Consider the following 14,550-nt stretch of genomic DNA (forward strand, 5'->3'; position numbering starts at 1 on the left):
TTTTAGGCTATCTACAAAGGCTCGTGGATTTTTAAAATTATTTTTAGGCTATCTACAAAGGCTCGTGGATTTTTAAAATTATTTTTAGGCTATCTACAAAGGCTCGTGGATTTTTAAAATTATTTTTAGGGTATCTACAAAGGCTCGTGGATTTTTAAAATTATTTTTAGGGTATCTACAAAGGCTCGTGGATTTTTAAAATTATTTTTAGGGTATCTACAAAGGCTCGTGGATTTTTAAAATTATTTTTAGGGTATCTACAAAGGCTCGTGGATTTTTAAAATTATTTTTAGGGTATCTACAAAGGCTCGTGGATTTTTAAAATTATTTTTAGGGTATCTACAAAGGCTCGTGGATTTTTAAAATTATTTTTAGGGTATCTACAAAGGCTCGTGGATTTTTAAAATTATTTTTAGGGTATCTACAAAGGCTCGTGGATTTTTAAAATTATTTTTAGGGTATCTACAAAGGCTCGTGGATTTTTAAAATTATTTTTAGGGTATCTACAAAGGCTCGTGGATTTTTAAAATTATTTTTAGGGTATCTACAAAGGCTCGTGGATTTTTAAAATTATTTTTAGGGTATCTACAAAGGCTCGTGGATTTTTAAAATTATTTTTAGGGTATCTACAAAGGCTCGTGGATTTTTAAAATTATTTTTAGGGTATCTACAAAGGCTCGTGGATTTTTAAAATTATTTTTAGGGTATCTACAAAGGCTCGTGGATTTTTAAAATTATTTTTAGGGTATCTACAAAGGCTCGTGGATTTTTAAAATTATTTTTAGGGTATCTACAAAGGCTCGTGGATTTTTAAAATTATTTTTAGGGTATCTACAAAGGCTCGTGGATTTTTAAAATTATTTTTAGGGTATCTACAAAGGCTCGTGGATTTTTAAAATTATTTTTAGGGTATCTACAAAGGCTCGTGGATTTTTAAAATTATTTTTAGGGTATCTACAAAGGCTCGTGGATTTTTAAAATTATTTTTAGGGTATCTACAAAGGCTCGTGGATTTTTAAAATTATTTTTAGGGTATCTACAAAGGCTCGTGGATTTTTAAAATTATTTTTATGGTATCTACAAAGGCTCGTGGATTTTTAAAATTATTTGTAGGGTATCTACAAAGGCTCGTGGATTTTTAAAATTATTTTTAGGGCAACTCGTGGATTTTTAAAATTATTTTTAGGGTATCTACAAAGGCTCGTGGATTTTTAAAATTATTTTTAGGGTATCTACAAAGGCTCGTGGATTTTTTAAAATTATTTTTAGGGTATCTACAAAGGCTCGTGGATTTTTAAAATTATTTTTAGGGTATCTAGAAAGGCTCGTGGATTTTTAAAATTATTTTTAGGGTATCTACAAAGGCTCGTGGATTTTTAAAAATTTTTTTAGGGTATCTACAAAGGCTCGTGGATTTTTAAAATTATTTTAAAGACATCTACAAAGGCTCGTGGATTTTTAAAATTATTTTAAAGACATCTACAAAGGCTCGTGGATTTTTAAAATTATTTTTAGGGTATCTACAAAGGCTCGTGGATTTTTAAAATTATTTTTAGGGTATCTACAAAGGCTCGTGGATTTTTAAAATTATTTTTAGGGTATCTACAAAGGCTCGTGGATTTTTAAAATTATTTTTAGGGTATCTACAAAGGCTCGTGGATTTTTAAAATTATTTTTAGGGTATCTACAAAGGCTCGTGGATTTTTAAAATTATTTTTAGGGTATCTACAAAGGCTCGTGGATTTTTAAAATTATTTTTAGGGTATCTACAAAGGCTCGTGGATTTTTAAAATTATTTTTAGGGCAAATACAAAGGCTCGTGGATTTTTAAAATTATTTTTAGGGTATCTACAAAGGCTCGTGGATTTTTAAAATTATTTTTAGGGTATCTACAAAGGCTCGTGGATTTTTAAAATTATTTTTAGGGTATCTACAAAGGCTCGTGGATTTTTAAAATTATTTTTAAGGTATCTACAAAGGCTTTTAAATTCTAAAATAAAACAGGAATGTTTGTCTTTTATATAGATGACCTCTTAGGACCTTGGAGGTCAATTTTTCATTTTATTTTCTATTAATAATGGCACATACTTAGACTAAAACTTATTATAAATCTTAAAACTAGCAGCTTAATTTAAAACAAAACTCTTAAAATTTAAACAATTCGAAACGAAAAACACTTTTGCTTGCCGAATGTTGAGGCTCTGAGAGAAAGTTTTTCTTAGCCGAATATTTCTAAAAACCATCTAAAATTTGAAACAAAAAAGATGTTATTTAGATTTAAATTTTAACAAAGGGAGTAACATTCCATATTTACTATAGAGCACAGATGGAGCTTTTTTACAAAGTTTTAGGACAGACAGTTTACCTTAGTACCTTAAAGGGAAAGAAGATCATGCAGAAAAGAGTAGGGGGCAAGAATGAGTTTCATGTACAGCTTGAAAAGGGAAAACAGAGATAAGTCAATCACATTTTTTTTTTGTATCTCAGAACATGCATAGTTTTGTACAAGGAACATCGGATGTTTAATTATTAAAATGTTGAAAATTAGTTAAAGTAAATGGAAACTTAGAGTTTTGTCTTTGCTGGAGAGCATTTTGGGTCAAATACCTGGCCAAACCCACAGTGGGTGCATTACAACGTTCTATGCTGGTAGTGGAATTGTCGCGCATCTCCAAAGCCGGTGTATAACCTGGTCGACAAACACATTTTGCCTTGGTTTGTATTCGCCGTGCGGTGTCCGTTGTTGTAAGACTTTTTATGGGTTCCAACCACTGGCCAGGTCCACAGGGACCCCTTGAATATAGCTTATAACAATTTCCCTCCAGCTCCACCATACCGGGTGTGGACTCACATGTATTTGTCATTGGTTCCGAAGGTGTTGAACATTGTTGATCTAAATTCATGAGAATACCCGCGCAGCCACACATTCCATTATAGGAAATACCATCCACCGAAGGTCTTGCAGTAAAATCAAATACCACTACTTGATGCAGATCACAGGGTCCCTGTGATCCGATGCGATAACATTCATTTTGATCAGGAAAATAAAGGCGATTCTTGCCGCAAAAATTCTCCACACATGTTGTGGCATTAATAAGGAATTCATTTTGGGCACATGGTCCTCGAGTGTAGAGACGATAGCAGAATCCATCTGACCATGGTACATAACCTTCTTTACACTGGCATTGGGCCCTTCCAACTAATGGGTTAAAGGAATTTTCTCCATCCCCAATGGCGGTTGCATTATCGGGTACTGTAAATATATTACCAGGTCGGCAAGGGCCGGGGGTATCTGAAAGCACAAATAGTTGTTTTGTAAATCTTAAAGTGTCTTTGGGGAACTTGGTTTGGAGTTTGTACTTAATTCATAACACATATTATAGTCCTCGTGATAATGTGGCAATCCTCGATGACAATCACAGACGCCTCCTGGTAAAAATAAATGTCCCGGTGTTGAACATGGTCCCTTGGTATAATGCTCGTGGCAACTTTCTTCCAAGTCGTAGTAATAGGGCTTAAGTTCATTCGATTCATCACACTGCAAATAAAACAAGATGGGATTAAGTTTCAATACCGAAGAGCTAGGAGAACTTTACAAAACTCTTTAGAAGTATTTTATAAATTAACAGAAGCTTTCGGAGGTATTCAGTAACATAACAGAAGACTTTAGACACATTCTGAAACTTAAAAAAAGTCTCCAGAGGCATTCTGTAACATAACAGAAATCTTCAGAGGAAACCTAGAAAGGTCTTCTGTAACTTTAGAAAGGTCTTACAGAAGTCTTTAGAGACATTCTGTAACACAAATGAAGGTTTCTGTAGCTTTACAGAAGTCTTCGGAGGCATTACGTAACATAACAGAAGTTGTCAAGGCTTTCTGCAACACAACTGAAGTTTTCTGAGTTATTCTGTAGCTTTACAGAAGTCTTTGGGTGCATTCTGAAACATAACAAAAGTTTTCTGAGGTATTCTGTAACATAACAGAAGTCTTGAGAGGCATTCTGCAACTTAACTGAAATCTTCTGAGCCAATCTTAACTTAACAAAAGTCTTCAGAGGCATTCTGTAACTTTACAGAAGTCTTCGGAGGTATTCTGTAACATAACAGAAATATTCAGATGCTTTCTTCTGTAACATTAGAAAGGTCTTACAGAAGTCTTTAGAGACATTCTGTAACACAAATGAAGGCTTCTGAGGTATTTTGTAGCTTTACAGAAGTCTTCGGAGGCATTCTGTAACATAACAGAAGTTGTCAAGGCTATCTGCAACACAACTGAAGATTTCTGAGGTATTCTGTAGCTTTACAGAAGTTTTCGGAGGCATTCTGAAACATAACAAAAGTTTTCGGAGGTATTCTGTAACATAACAGAAGTCTTGAGAGGCATTCTGCAACTTAACTGAAATCTTCTGAGCCAATCATTACTTAACAAAAGCCTTCAGAGGCATTCTGTAACTTTACAGAAGTCTTCGGAGGTATTCTGTAACAACAGAAGTTTTCAGAGGCTTTCTTCTGTAACATTAGAAAGGTCTTACAGAAGTCTTTAGAGGCATTCTGTAACACAAATGAAGGCTTCTGAGGTATTCTGTAGCTTTACAGAAGTCTTAGGAGGTATTCTGTAACATAACAGAAGTTGTCAAGGCTATCTGCAACACAACTGAAGTTTTCTGAGGTATTCTGTAGTTTTACAGAAGTCTTAGGAGGTATTCTGCAACATAACAAAAGTTTTCGGAGGTATTCTGTAACATAACAGAAGTCTTGACAGGCATTCTGCAACTTAACTGAAATCTTCTGAGCCAATCTTAACTTAACAAAAGCCTTCAGAGGAATTCTGTAACTTTACAGAAGTCTTCGGAGGTATTCTGTAACAACAGAAGTCTTCAGAGGCTTTCTTCTGTAACATTAGAAAGGTCTTACAGAAGTCTTTAGAGACATTCTGTAACACAAATGAAGGCTTCTGAGGTATTCTGTAGCTTTACAGAAGTCTTAGGAGGTATTCTGTAACATAACAGAAGTTGTCAAGGGTATCTGCAACACAACTGAAGTTTTCTGTAGCTTTACAGAAGTCTTCGGAGGCATTCTGAAACATAACAGAAGTTTTCGGAGGCATTCTGAAACATAACAAAAGTTTTCGGAGGTATTCTGTAACATAACAGAAGTCTTGAGAGGCATTCTGCGACTTAACTGAAATCTTCTGAGCCAATCATGACTTAACAAAAGCCTTCAGAGGCATTCTGTAACTTTACAGAAGTCTTCGGAGGTATTCTGTAACATAACAGAAGTCTTCAGAGGCTTTCTTCTGTAACATTAGAAAGGTCTTACAGAAGTCTTTAGAGACATTCTGTAACACAAATGAAGGCTTCTAAGGTATTCTGTAGCTTTACAGAAGTCTTAGGAGGCATTCTGTAACATAACAGAAGTTTTCAAGGCTTTCTGCAACACAACTGAAGTTTGCTGAGGTATTCTGTAGCTTTACAGAAGTTTTCGGAGGCATTCTGAAACATAACAAAAGTTTTCGGAGGTATTCTGTAACATATCAGAAGTCTTGACAGGCATTCTGCAACTTAACAGAAATCTTCTGAGCTAATCTTAACTTAACAAAAGCCTTCAGAGGCATTCTGTAACTTACAGAAGTCTTCGGAGGTATTCTGTAACATAACAGAAGTCTTCAGGGGCTTTCTTCTGTAACTTTAGAAAGGTCTTACAGAAGTCTTTAGAGACATTCGTAACACAAATGAAGGCTTCTGAGGTATTCTGTAGCTTTACAGAAGTCTTAGGAGGTATTCTGTAACATAACAGAAATTGTCAAGGCTATCTGCAACACAACTGAAGTTTTCTGAGGTATTCTGTAGCTTTACAGAAGTTTTCGGAGGCATTCTGAAACATAACAAAAGTTTTCGGAGGTATTCTGTAACATAACAGAAGTCTTGAGAGGCATTCTGCAACTTAACTGAAATCTTCAGAGCCAATCATGACTTAACAAAAGCCTTCAGAGGCATTCTGCAACTTTACAGAAGTCTTCGGAGGTATTTTGTAACATAACAGAAGTCTTCAGGGGCTTTCTGTTACATAAGGGAAGTACTCAGATGTATTCTGGAACATAACATAAGTCTTTCAGAGGCATTTTATTACTTCTGGAAGGACAAAGTGGGCAGAAGATTTAACAGCAGATTTCATTCAAACTCACCCTACATTCCGCCAATCCATCTTCATTTAAAACTAATAATTTTCCCCTCAGACAGGGACCTTTGGTTAAGCGTGTATAACATTTTCCATCCTGTGGCCAATAAAGTTGATTTTCTGGACATGCTTTGGGTGTTTTACAAACACCCCAACGATTTGTGGTCCTAAAAAGAATCAAAATTAAATTCCATAATCTCCATAAATCTCCTCTCCCAGTTTCCCTTACCTCTTATTGTTGCCCTGTTGCATTTCGGGTACGGGATTAAAATACTGACCTTTCGAACATGGTCCACGTTCATAGATTTTATAACATTTATTTGTTTGTGAACTCAGCGCCGTACCTGGCGGACAACGACATTCGGCCACCGGAGCATTAGCCATCAATTTCTTTTTACTCGAACCTATGGGAATGGTGGGACTCAGTTCCATTGTTTCGGGACATGGATAACCTATACTAAAAATTTTAAAACATTTTTTTAATGGTGGCCAATACAACAGCTGCCATCCTCCAGGCATTGTTGCACAGGGGTTTTTCTCGGGATCACTCCATGGTGGGGGTATTATTGCAGTATTTCCTTGCTGGCAGAGGAAGGAGAGTGTTATAAAGGCAATTAATCCTAGGCTGGCTTGTAGCGATGAATAATATATAAGAACTTTCCGTCGTTTCATGGTGATTCTATGTGAAAGTGTTTGGAGGTGAGGTTAAGGGTGGGGACGTTATGCTGAAAAGAGATAGTAAAATAATTGAGGATTAATGTACGGTATTGGAAGAAAGAAATTGAAATTAATATCCTCGATTGGTTTGTTTTTCATTTATGTTACTTAATTAAAAACTGTTGCATACTTTCAGGCTGAATACAATTATTGCCTGTTATTGTGAATGAATATGATGGTGATTAGAATTCGTATATTCAGAATGATATTTTTTAATGCATGGCTGCGCATATGAAAACAGAAATCTCCAAGAGCCAAAATATCCTGCAGATCCTTTGGACCCCTGTGGATCAAAAATGGATTGGGGTAGTTCTCTAAAAAAAAATTAACTATGATGGGTAGGAAAAACAATAGGAATAAATAACACAGTACCGTCGACAAGCGTTGCTGAGACCACAAGCCATGTGTCGAGCGATTGTGAACCGGTTTTCTTAGGTGTGGATGCCTCGGCACCTACAGCTGTACCTGTTACAAGTGCATGAAGTTTGAAAAAAAAGAACCGGCAATTTCCAACGAAGACGATTTAGTCAGGACTGGCGAAAACCTCTCTAGGGCTAACATAACCGCAGTTATGGACGGAGACGACCAACATCGGACCCCAAAAACTATCGAAGATAGTGTAGAGACACATAGTAGAGAACTTCTCGACCCCCTGAGAGGATTTGTTACACAGTTTAAGTCTGACTGATGATGAGCTGGTCACCACGGTGATCCCGGGCAAGTCGACTAGGCAGGATAAGTGTGGCATTAACGAAGAAGAGTAACAACAAGTCCAATTCCGACTGGTAATATGTCAGAACAAAGAGCTTCAAAGGCAAAATGCCAAAGGCAGATGGCCGACGATAGAGAATCCAAGGAGACTTCAATAACTCTAAGGACGGACCTGCCCATTAAGCTTCGTATAAAAGCACTATAAACACGTTTTTCGTATCTTCAGAAGTTTGTGTGACCAGATGAGAACTTGCGTTCTGAGAGGGAGGTCCTCTAAATCAAAAGTAAGCTGTGCTTCGTACGGAAATTCAGATGGACAGGATCTTCCTCCCAACTTCTGTAGTTGCTCATGCCAAAGACTCTGAGTAGACTCCGTGGATAAGTAAAAAAGTGGAGAATGTGAAACCCACTGCCTCAGGCAAAGTGACGGAAACAAAATCTACTTCGAAGCCGAACTTGAGTCAGAAAAAACTGAAGAAAGCTAAATAATTGGTGAAGGGGTCTGCATCAAAGCCCGGTTCAACTCCGAACGGGCCTCAGATGCCTTCTGTTGCTATACAGAAGATTTCTGAGGACTTCTGTAAGCAACAAAAGGTCTGTGAAGGCCTCAGATGCCTTCTGTTGCTATAAAGAAGACTTCACAGACCTTTTGTTGCTTACAGAAGTCCTCAAAAGTTTTATATTATTATACAGAAACCCTCAGAGACCTTCTGTTGAGTACAAAGACCTCGGAGGCCCTGTTACAATACAGATGACCACAGAGGCCTTCTGCTTTTTACAGATGGCCTTAGATGGTTTCTGTTCATATACAGAAGACCTCAGAGACAGTCCGTTGATGCAGAAGACCTAAGAGGCCTTCTTTTGCTATACAGAAGACCAGACGCCCTTCTTTTATTATACAAAGGACCTCGGAGCCCTTCTGGTATAGTACAGAGGACCGCATAAACCTTTTGTTGCTATTCAGAAGTCCTCAGAGGCCTTCTGTTGGTATACCAAGGAACTCAGAGGCCTTCTGTTTCGATACAAAAGACCTCAGAGACCTTCTGTTGATTACAGAATGCCTCAGATGCCTTCTGTTGCTACACGGAAATCTTCAGGGGCCTTTTGTTGCTTACAGAAGTCCTCAGATAATTCTTGTTGCTAAACAGAAGACCTCAGATGCCTTCTGTTGTTATACAGGAGACCTCCGAGGACTTCTGTTGGTATAAAGAAGACTTCAGAGGCCTTCTGTTGCTATACAGAAGACATCAGAGGCCTTCTGTTGGTAATCGAAGACCTCAGAGGCCTTCTGTTGGTAATCGAAGACCTCAGAGGCCTTCTGTTGGAAAACAGAAGAGCTTAGAGGCCTTCGGTAGGTAAACAGAAGACCTCAGAGGCCTTCTGCTGCTATACAGAAAATTTAAAAGGCCTTTTGTTGCTATGTAAAAGACCTCAGAGGACTTCTATTGCTATACAGAACACATCAAAGCGCTTTTGTTGCTATACAGAAGACCTCAGAGGCCTCTGTTGCTATACAGAAGGCCTCAGAGGCCTTCTGTTGCTATACAGAAGACATCAGAGGCCTTCTGTTGGTAAACCGAAGACCTCAGAAGCCTTCTGTTGGAAAATAGGTCTTCGGTTTACCAAAAGAAGGCCTCTGATGTCTTCTGTATAGCAACAGAAGGGCTCTGAGGTCTTCTGTGTAGCAACAGAAGCCCTTTGATGTCTTCTGTATAGCAATAGAAGTCCTCTGAGGTCTTTTACATAGCAACAGAAGGCCTCTTAGATTTTCTGTATAGCAGCAAAAGGCCTCTGAGGTCTTCTTTTTACCAACAGAAGGCCTCTGAGGTCTTCTGTTTACCAACAGAAAAACTTCTTTATTTCTCTACTTCTGTTTACCAACAGAAGGCCTCTGAGGTCATCTGTTTATCAACAGAAGGCCTCTGAGGTCCTCTGTTTACCAACAGAAGGTCTCTGAGGTCTTCTGTTTACCTACCGAAGGCCTCTAAGGTCTTCTGTTTTCCAACAGAAGGCCTCTGAGGTCTTCGGTTTACCAACAGAAGGCCTTTGAGGTCTTCTGTATAGCAACAGAAGGCCTCTGAGGTCTTCTGTATAGCAACAGAAGGCCTCTGAGGTCTTCTGTATAGCAACAGAAGGCCTCTGAGGTCGTCTGTATAGCAACAGAAGGCCTCTGAGGTCTTCTGTATAGCAACAGAAGCCCTTTGATGTCTTCTGTATAGCAATAGAAGTCCTCTGAGGTCTTTTACATAGCAACAGAAGGCATCTTAGATTTTCTGTATAGCAGCAGAAGGCCTCTGAGATCTTCTGTTTACCAACAGAAGGCCTCTGAGGTCTTCTGTTTACCAACAGAAGGCCTCTGAGGTCTTCTGTTTACCAACAGAGGTCTTCTCTTTACCAACATAGGACCTCAGAGGTCTTCTGTTGCTATGTAAATGACCTCAGAGGACTTCTATTGCTATACAGAAGACATCAAAGGGCTTTTGTTACTATACAGAAGACCTCAGAGGCCTTCTGTTGCTATACAGAAGACCTCAGAGGACTGCTGTTGCTACATAGAAGACCTCAGAGGACTTCTGTTGCTACACAGAAGACCTCAGAGGACTGCTGTTGCTACATAGAAGACCTCAGAGGACTTCTGTTGCTACACAGAAGACCTCAGAGGCCTTCTGTTGCTATACAGAAGACCTCAGAGGCCTTCTGTTGCTATACAGAAGACCTCACAGGCCTTCTGTTGCTATACAGAAGACCTCAGAGGCCTTCTGTTGCTATACAGAAGACCTCACAGGCCTTCTGTTGCTATACAGAAGACCTCAGAGCCCTTCTGTTGCTATACAGAAGACATCAGAGGCCTTCTGTTGGTAAACCGAAGACCTCAGAGGCCTTCTGTTGGCAAACAGAGGACCTCAGAGGCCTTCTGTTGATAAGCAGATGACCTCAGAGGCCTTCTGTTGGTAAACAGAAGACCTCAGAGGCCTTCTGCTGCTATACAGAAAATCTAAGAGGACTTCTGTTGCTATATAGAAGACATCAGAGTCCTTCTGTTGGTAAATCGAAGACCTCAGAGTCCTTCTGTTGGAAAACAGAAGACCTTAGAGGCCTTCGGTAGGTAAACAGAAGACCTCAGAGGCCTTCTGTTGGTAAACAGAAGACCTCAGAGGCCTTCTGCTTCTATACAGAAAATCTAAGAGGCCTTCTGTTGCTATGGAAAAGACCTCAGGGGACTTCTATTGCTATACAGAAGACATCAAAGGGCTTCTGTTGCTATACAGAAGACCTCAGAGGCCTTCCGTTGCTATACAGAAGACCTCAGAGGCCTTCTGTTGCTATACAGAAGACCTCAGAGGCCTTCTGTTGCTATACAGAAGACCTCAGAGGCCTTTTGTTGCTATACAGAAGACATCAGAGGCCTTCTGTTGGTAAACCGAAGACCTCAGAGGGCTTCTGTTGTTATACAGAAGACCTCAGAGGGCTTCTGTTGTTATACAGAGAAGACCTCAGAGGCCTTCTGTTGCTATACAGAAGACATCAGAGGCCTTCTGTTGCTATACAGAAGACATCAGAGGCCTTCTGTTGCTATACAGAAGACCTCAGAGGCCTTCTGTTGCTATACAGAAGACCTCAGAGGCCTTCTGTTGCTATACAGAAGACCTCAGAGGCCTTCTGTTGCTATACAGAAGACCTCAGAGGCCTTCTGTTGCTATACAGAAGACCTCAGAGGACTGCTGTTGCTACATAGAAGACCTCAGAGGACTGCTGTTGCTACATAGAAGACCTCAGAGGCCTTCTGTTGCTATACAGAAGACCTCAGAGGACTTCTGTTGCTACACAGAAGACCTCAGTGGCTTCTGTTGCTACCAGTGTTCGAAAATAAACACTATGGAATCGTACCGTACCGTTCTGTACCGTACCAAGGTGGATAGGTACGCTACGATAATGTACCGTACCGGTACACAAACACTAAAAAATATTTTAGTGATACTGTACCGGAGCACAACGAAAATCTTACTGTACCGACTGCGGTACACAACGATTTTTAGTGTACCGACTGCGGTACGCTACGATTTTTTAGTGAACCGACTGCGGTACAGTACGATTATCGTAGTGTATCACTGGTCGGTTCACTAAAACATAACGTACCGGTAATGTACCGCACGTGTGTTTTTTGTAAATTGTGATCAAAAATTATATGTTTGATGTTTTTGAGAATAAGGGCAAGAATAGTAAATAAAATTCAAGATTATATAAATTAAATGCACGAATGTGGTAAATTCGGTCGGTATACGAATTTTGAGAAAATTAGTGTAAAATATGAAATTAGCTAAAATTTCCAACCAATACATATTTTAATAAATTCTATAAGAAGTTTTAGTGAACCATCCTCTATTATAGTATTAGGTTTAAAACCCATATTATTAATGTATGTATTTCTATTTACTCGCTTTGAGAAAATTTTATTATGGGCTCATTAGGGTCCTTGTAGTCAATGTACATATTAAAACACTGCTTTTTAAATATTATTTGTTCCCTAGTTAAATAATTAGACAGTTTTTACAAGTAAAAAGGGGTGATAATGCATGTATCATAAAACCAGTTCTATGAATGGAAAAGAATAACGTTAATATGTTGGTGTCATAAGGATGTTTATTTGCGGCAAAAGTCAATTCATAGAAAGGTTATGTCTGTTGTCCAATCCACATGAACAAACAAAACAGCCACAGTCGGATCACTAAAGATTGAGTCTCCAGCTAATATATTTTAAAATTTTAATATGTTTATTCTGTTGAAGTTTTAATGTTGATATGTTTGAATTAATTAAAATAAAATTGCATAAAACATAAAATCCGTTTGTAATAGGTAACAAAAAAATGGTAAGAATCATGGCACAATTACACAGGTAGTGGCATCGTAAAAATTTGAATATGTTATGTCAAAACTTTCTTTATGTTGTTGGGGAAATTACAACAAAAATAATTTTTTTATAAAGTGATTTTATTTTTCATATTCGATCAGCTGGTGTGATACCACTACCTGGTAGTTCTGCCATGGTAAGAATATGAGAATAATGCCTCAAAAACTCAAACTTTCTGCTGGTAGAATACGTTTACGTTTGTCCATAATTTAGATAAGAACAGCTATAGATTGACAAGTGTACTTCATTTATTAATATATTTAGTAAATTTCTACTTTTACCCATATAACGGTACCTGCCGATTTTCGGTATTTTAAAGATTTCTACCACATTATCCCACCGAAATGGCTTAGATTTGGTATCTAGTGTCCGTTGGGGTTATCCATGCATTCCTATAAGAATTTTCGGTACAGGTCCACGTTTTTATATAGCCCCCATAGAACGGTTCCGCCGATATTGATTATTTTGAAGGTTGTAGCCACGTTATCCAACCGAATTAGTTGAAACTTGGCATTTAGTCTACGTTGGGAGTATAAAATATTCCGACAAAGAATTGTCTGCACAGGTTCATGTTTTGATATGACCCCCATAGAAATGTACCGCCCGAATTTTGCTAATTTTAGATAGAAAATAATAATAAAAACAATTATAAAATATTTTGTTGCACTTTGTTGCAGCTAAAACTTTACAAATTTGGTAAGAACTATATGTACTAAAAAAAATCTACGCACCATCCCGCGACACTCTCTACTAAATAGCTTTAACAAAGTACAGAATTTGAAAGAAAAGCGGATGTCACGTGATTTACATATGTGTAAAATCCGAGTTACAATAAATAACATATTATATAAAATATTTTTTACTCACCTGTCTTCACGAAAAGCTTTAAAATTACTTTGTAGGAAGACTGCATACGACGATCGCAAATTTACTACTAAAATATATTATAAAAACCAGTCCATAAATTGTGAACAAAAAATTAAACGTTATTCCGCTTTGGCTGATGTAAAACAAATTATTTTAACTGTCGTTAGATTCTGTGGACACCTTAGATCAATACTGCACCAATAATTTTTGCATAGGCGTATGTGATTTTTTTCAGTTTTGGCGCGCTATATCTGTATTTTTTCCACTGTTCGTTTGGCCCAAAAAACATCAATGTGACACCAACACGTGCCTTATTACTTTATACAAATATTTTGGATATACATATGTATATAACACAATTATGGGGTCAATTTATATAGTCTTCCATAATAAAACAAAAAACCATTAAACATTTTACATTTTCTCATAATTCATAAAAACACATGTATGTTACATTACAGATATGTATATTATTTTCATTGTTCCAACAATACGAACTACGAATTTTTACTGCTTCGTCCTTTTCAGTAGTACAACAAAGTAAGAGGCAAAATTCTCGTTGATCGTCCACATTACCTTGCTATGAATAGATATTCTGTTATTGGTGCCGCCAATAATAATGATTTTGCACGAGGGGATTTTTAAACATCCTTATGACGTCAATTAGTAACCTCATACTGGTGTTATGATAAATACATACCATATTGAAAAAATCATATTAAAATTTGTAATTTGACTACAAATACTTTTAAATGTGTAAATAAACATAGCTTGGAAAAAAAACCCTTAGTGATGAACAGTACTGATCGCTAGAAACAAAATAGATGGGTATTTTTTGTTGGTACTGGTAATATTAATGTGGATTGTATAGCAAATATTAAATTTTTCTGAATAATCTTTTTCCAAAAAATGCTAATGACATCAAAATAGTAAAATTATTCTTTACTCATTCATGTAAATGATTTTATAATTCACGATTTTTTTAAACAACATTATATTTTCTAGTAATTTTCTCAATATTTATAAACGATTAAAATTTAATTAATTTATACAATACACACACACACACATTGTTCCACAACATCCCATACGGGACAAGGGAGACTTCTCTCTCTCATATCAGTGAGTGCACCCCGATTCATATTTAGCTCAATGATATGGGACCTACTG

The 14,550-nt window shown here is 37.4% G+C and overlaps 2 protein-coding genes across 12 annotated transcripts in view; one reads left to right on the forward strand and one right to left on the reverse strand.

Moving 5' to 3' along the window:
• The window catches only part of Cep135 (Centrosomal protein 135kDa), an 82,465-nt gene that overhangs the window by 12,124 nt on the left and 55,791 nt on the right, over window positions 1–14,550 (forward strand). The gene's annotated exons all lie outside the window — the stretch shown is intronic.
• Window positions 2,016–14,550, reverse strand: part of LOC141402311 (uncharacterized) — a 45,477-nt gene continuing 32,942 nt past the window's right edge. Inside the window, exons 1-6 of one of the 5 annotated variants that reach the window (XM_073983247.1) lie at window positions 13,381–13,513; window positions 6,406–6,901; window positions 6,184–6,343; window positions 3,361–3,538; window positions 2,608–3,292; window positions 2,016–2,243 (exon numbers count right to left, since the gene is read on the reverse strand). In XM_073983247.1, the coding sequence (XP_073839348.1) occupies window positions 2,219–2,243; window positions 2,608–3,292; window positions 3,361–3,538; window positions 6,184–6,343; window positions 6,406–6,848 (1,491 nt within the window). In that variant the 5' untranslated portion in view covers window positions 6,849–6,901; window positions 13,381–13,513 and the 3' untranslated portion in view covers window positions 2,016–2,218. Of the gene's footprint in view, window positions 2,244–2,391; window positions 3,293–3,360; window positions 3,539–6,183; window positions 6,344–6,405; window positions 6,902–13,380; window positions 13,698–14,550 lie in introns of those variants that run through there. The other 4 variants (XM_073983245.1, XM_073983244.1, XM_073983246.1 and 1 more) reach the window with 4 other exon arrangements.

The sequence above is a fragment of the Musca autumnalis genome, unplaced genomic scaffold, assembly GCF_047663935.1.
Source record: "Musca autumnalis isolate F117 unplaced genomic scaffold, ASM4766393v1 scaffold_4, whole genome shotgun sequence".
Lineage (NCBI taxonomy): Eukaryota > Metazoa > Arthropoda > Insecta > Diptera > Muscidae > Musca > Musca autumnalis.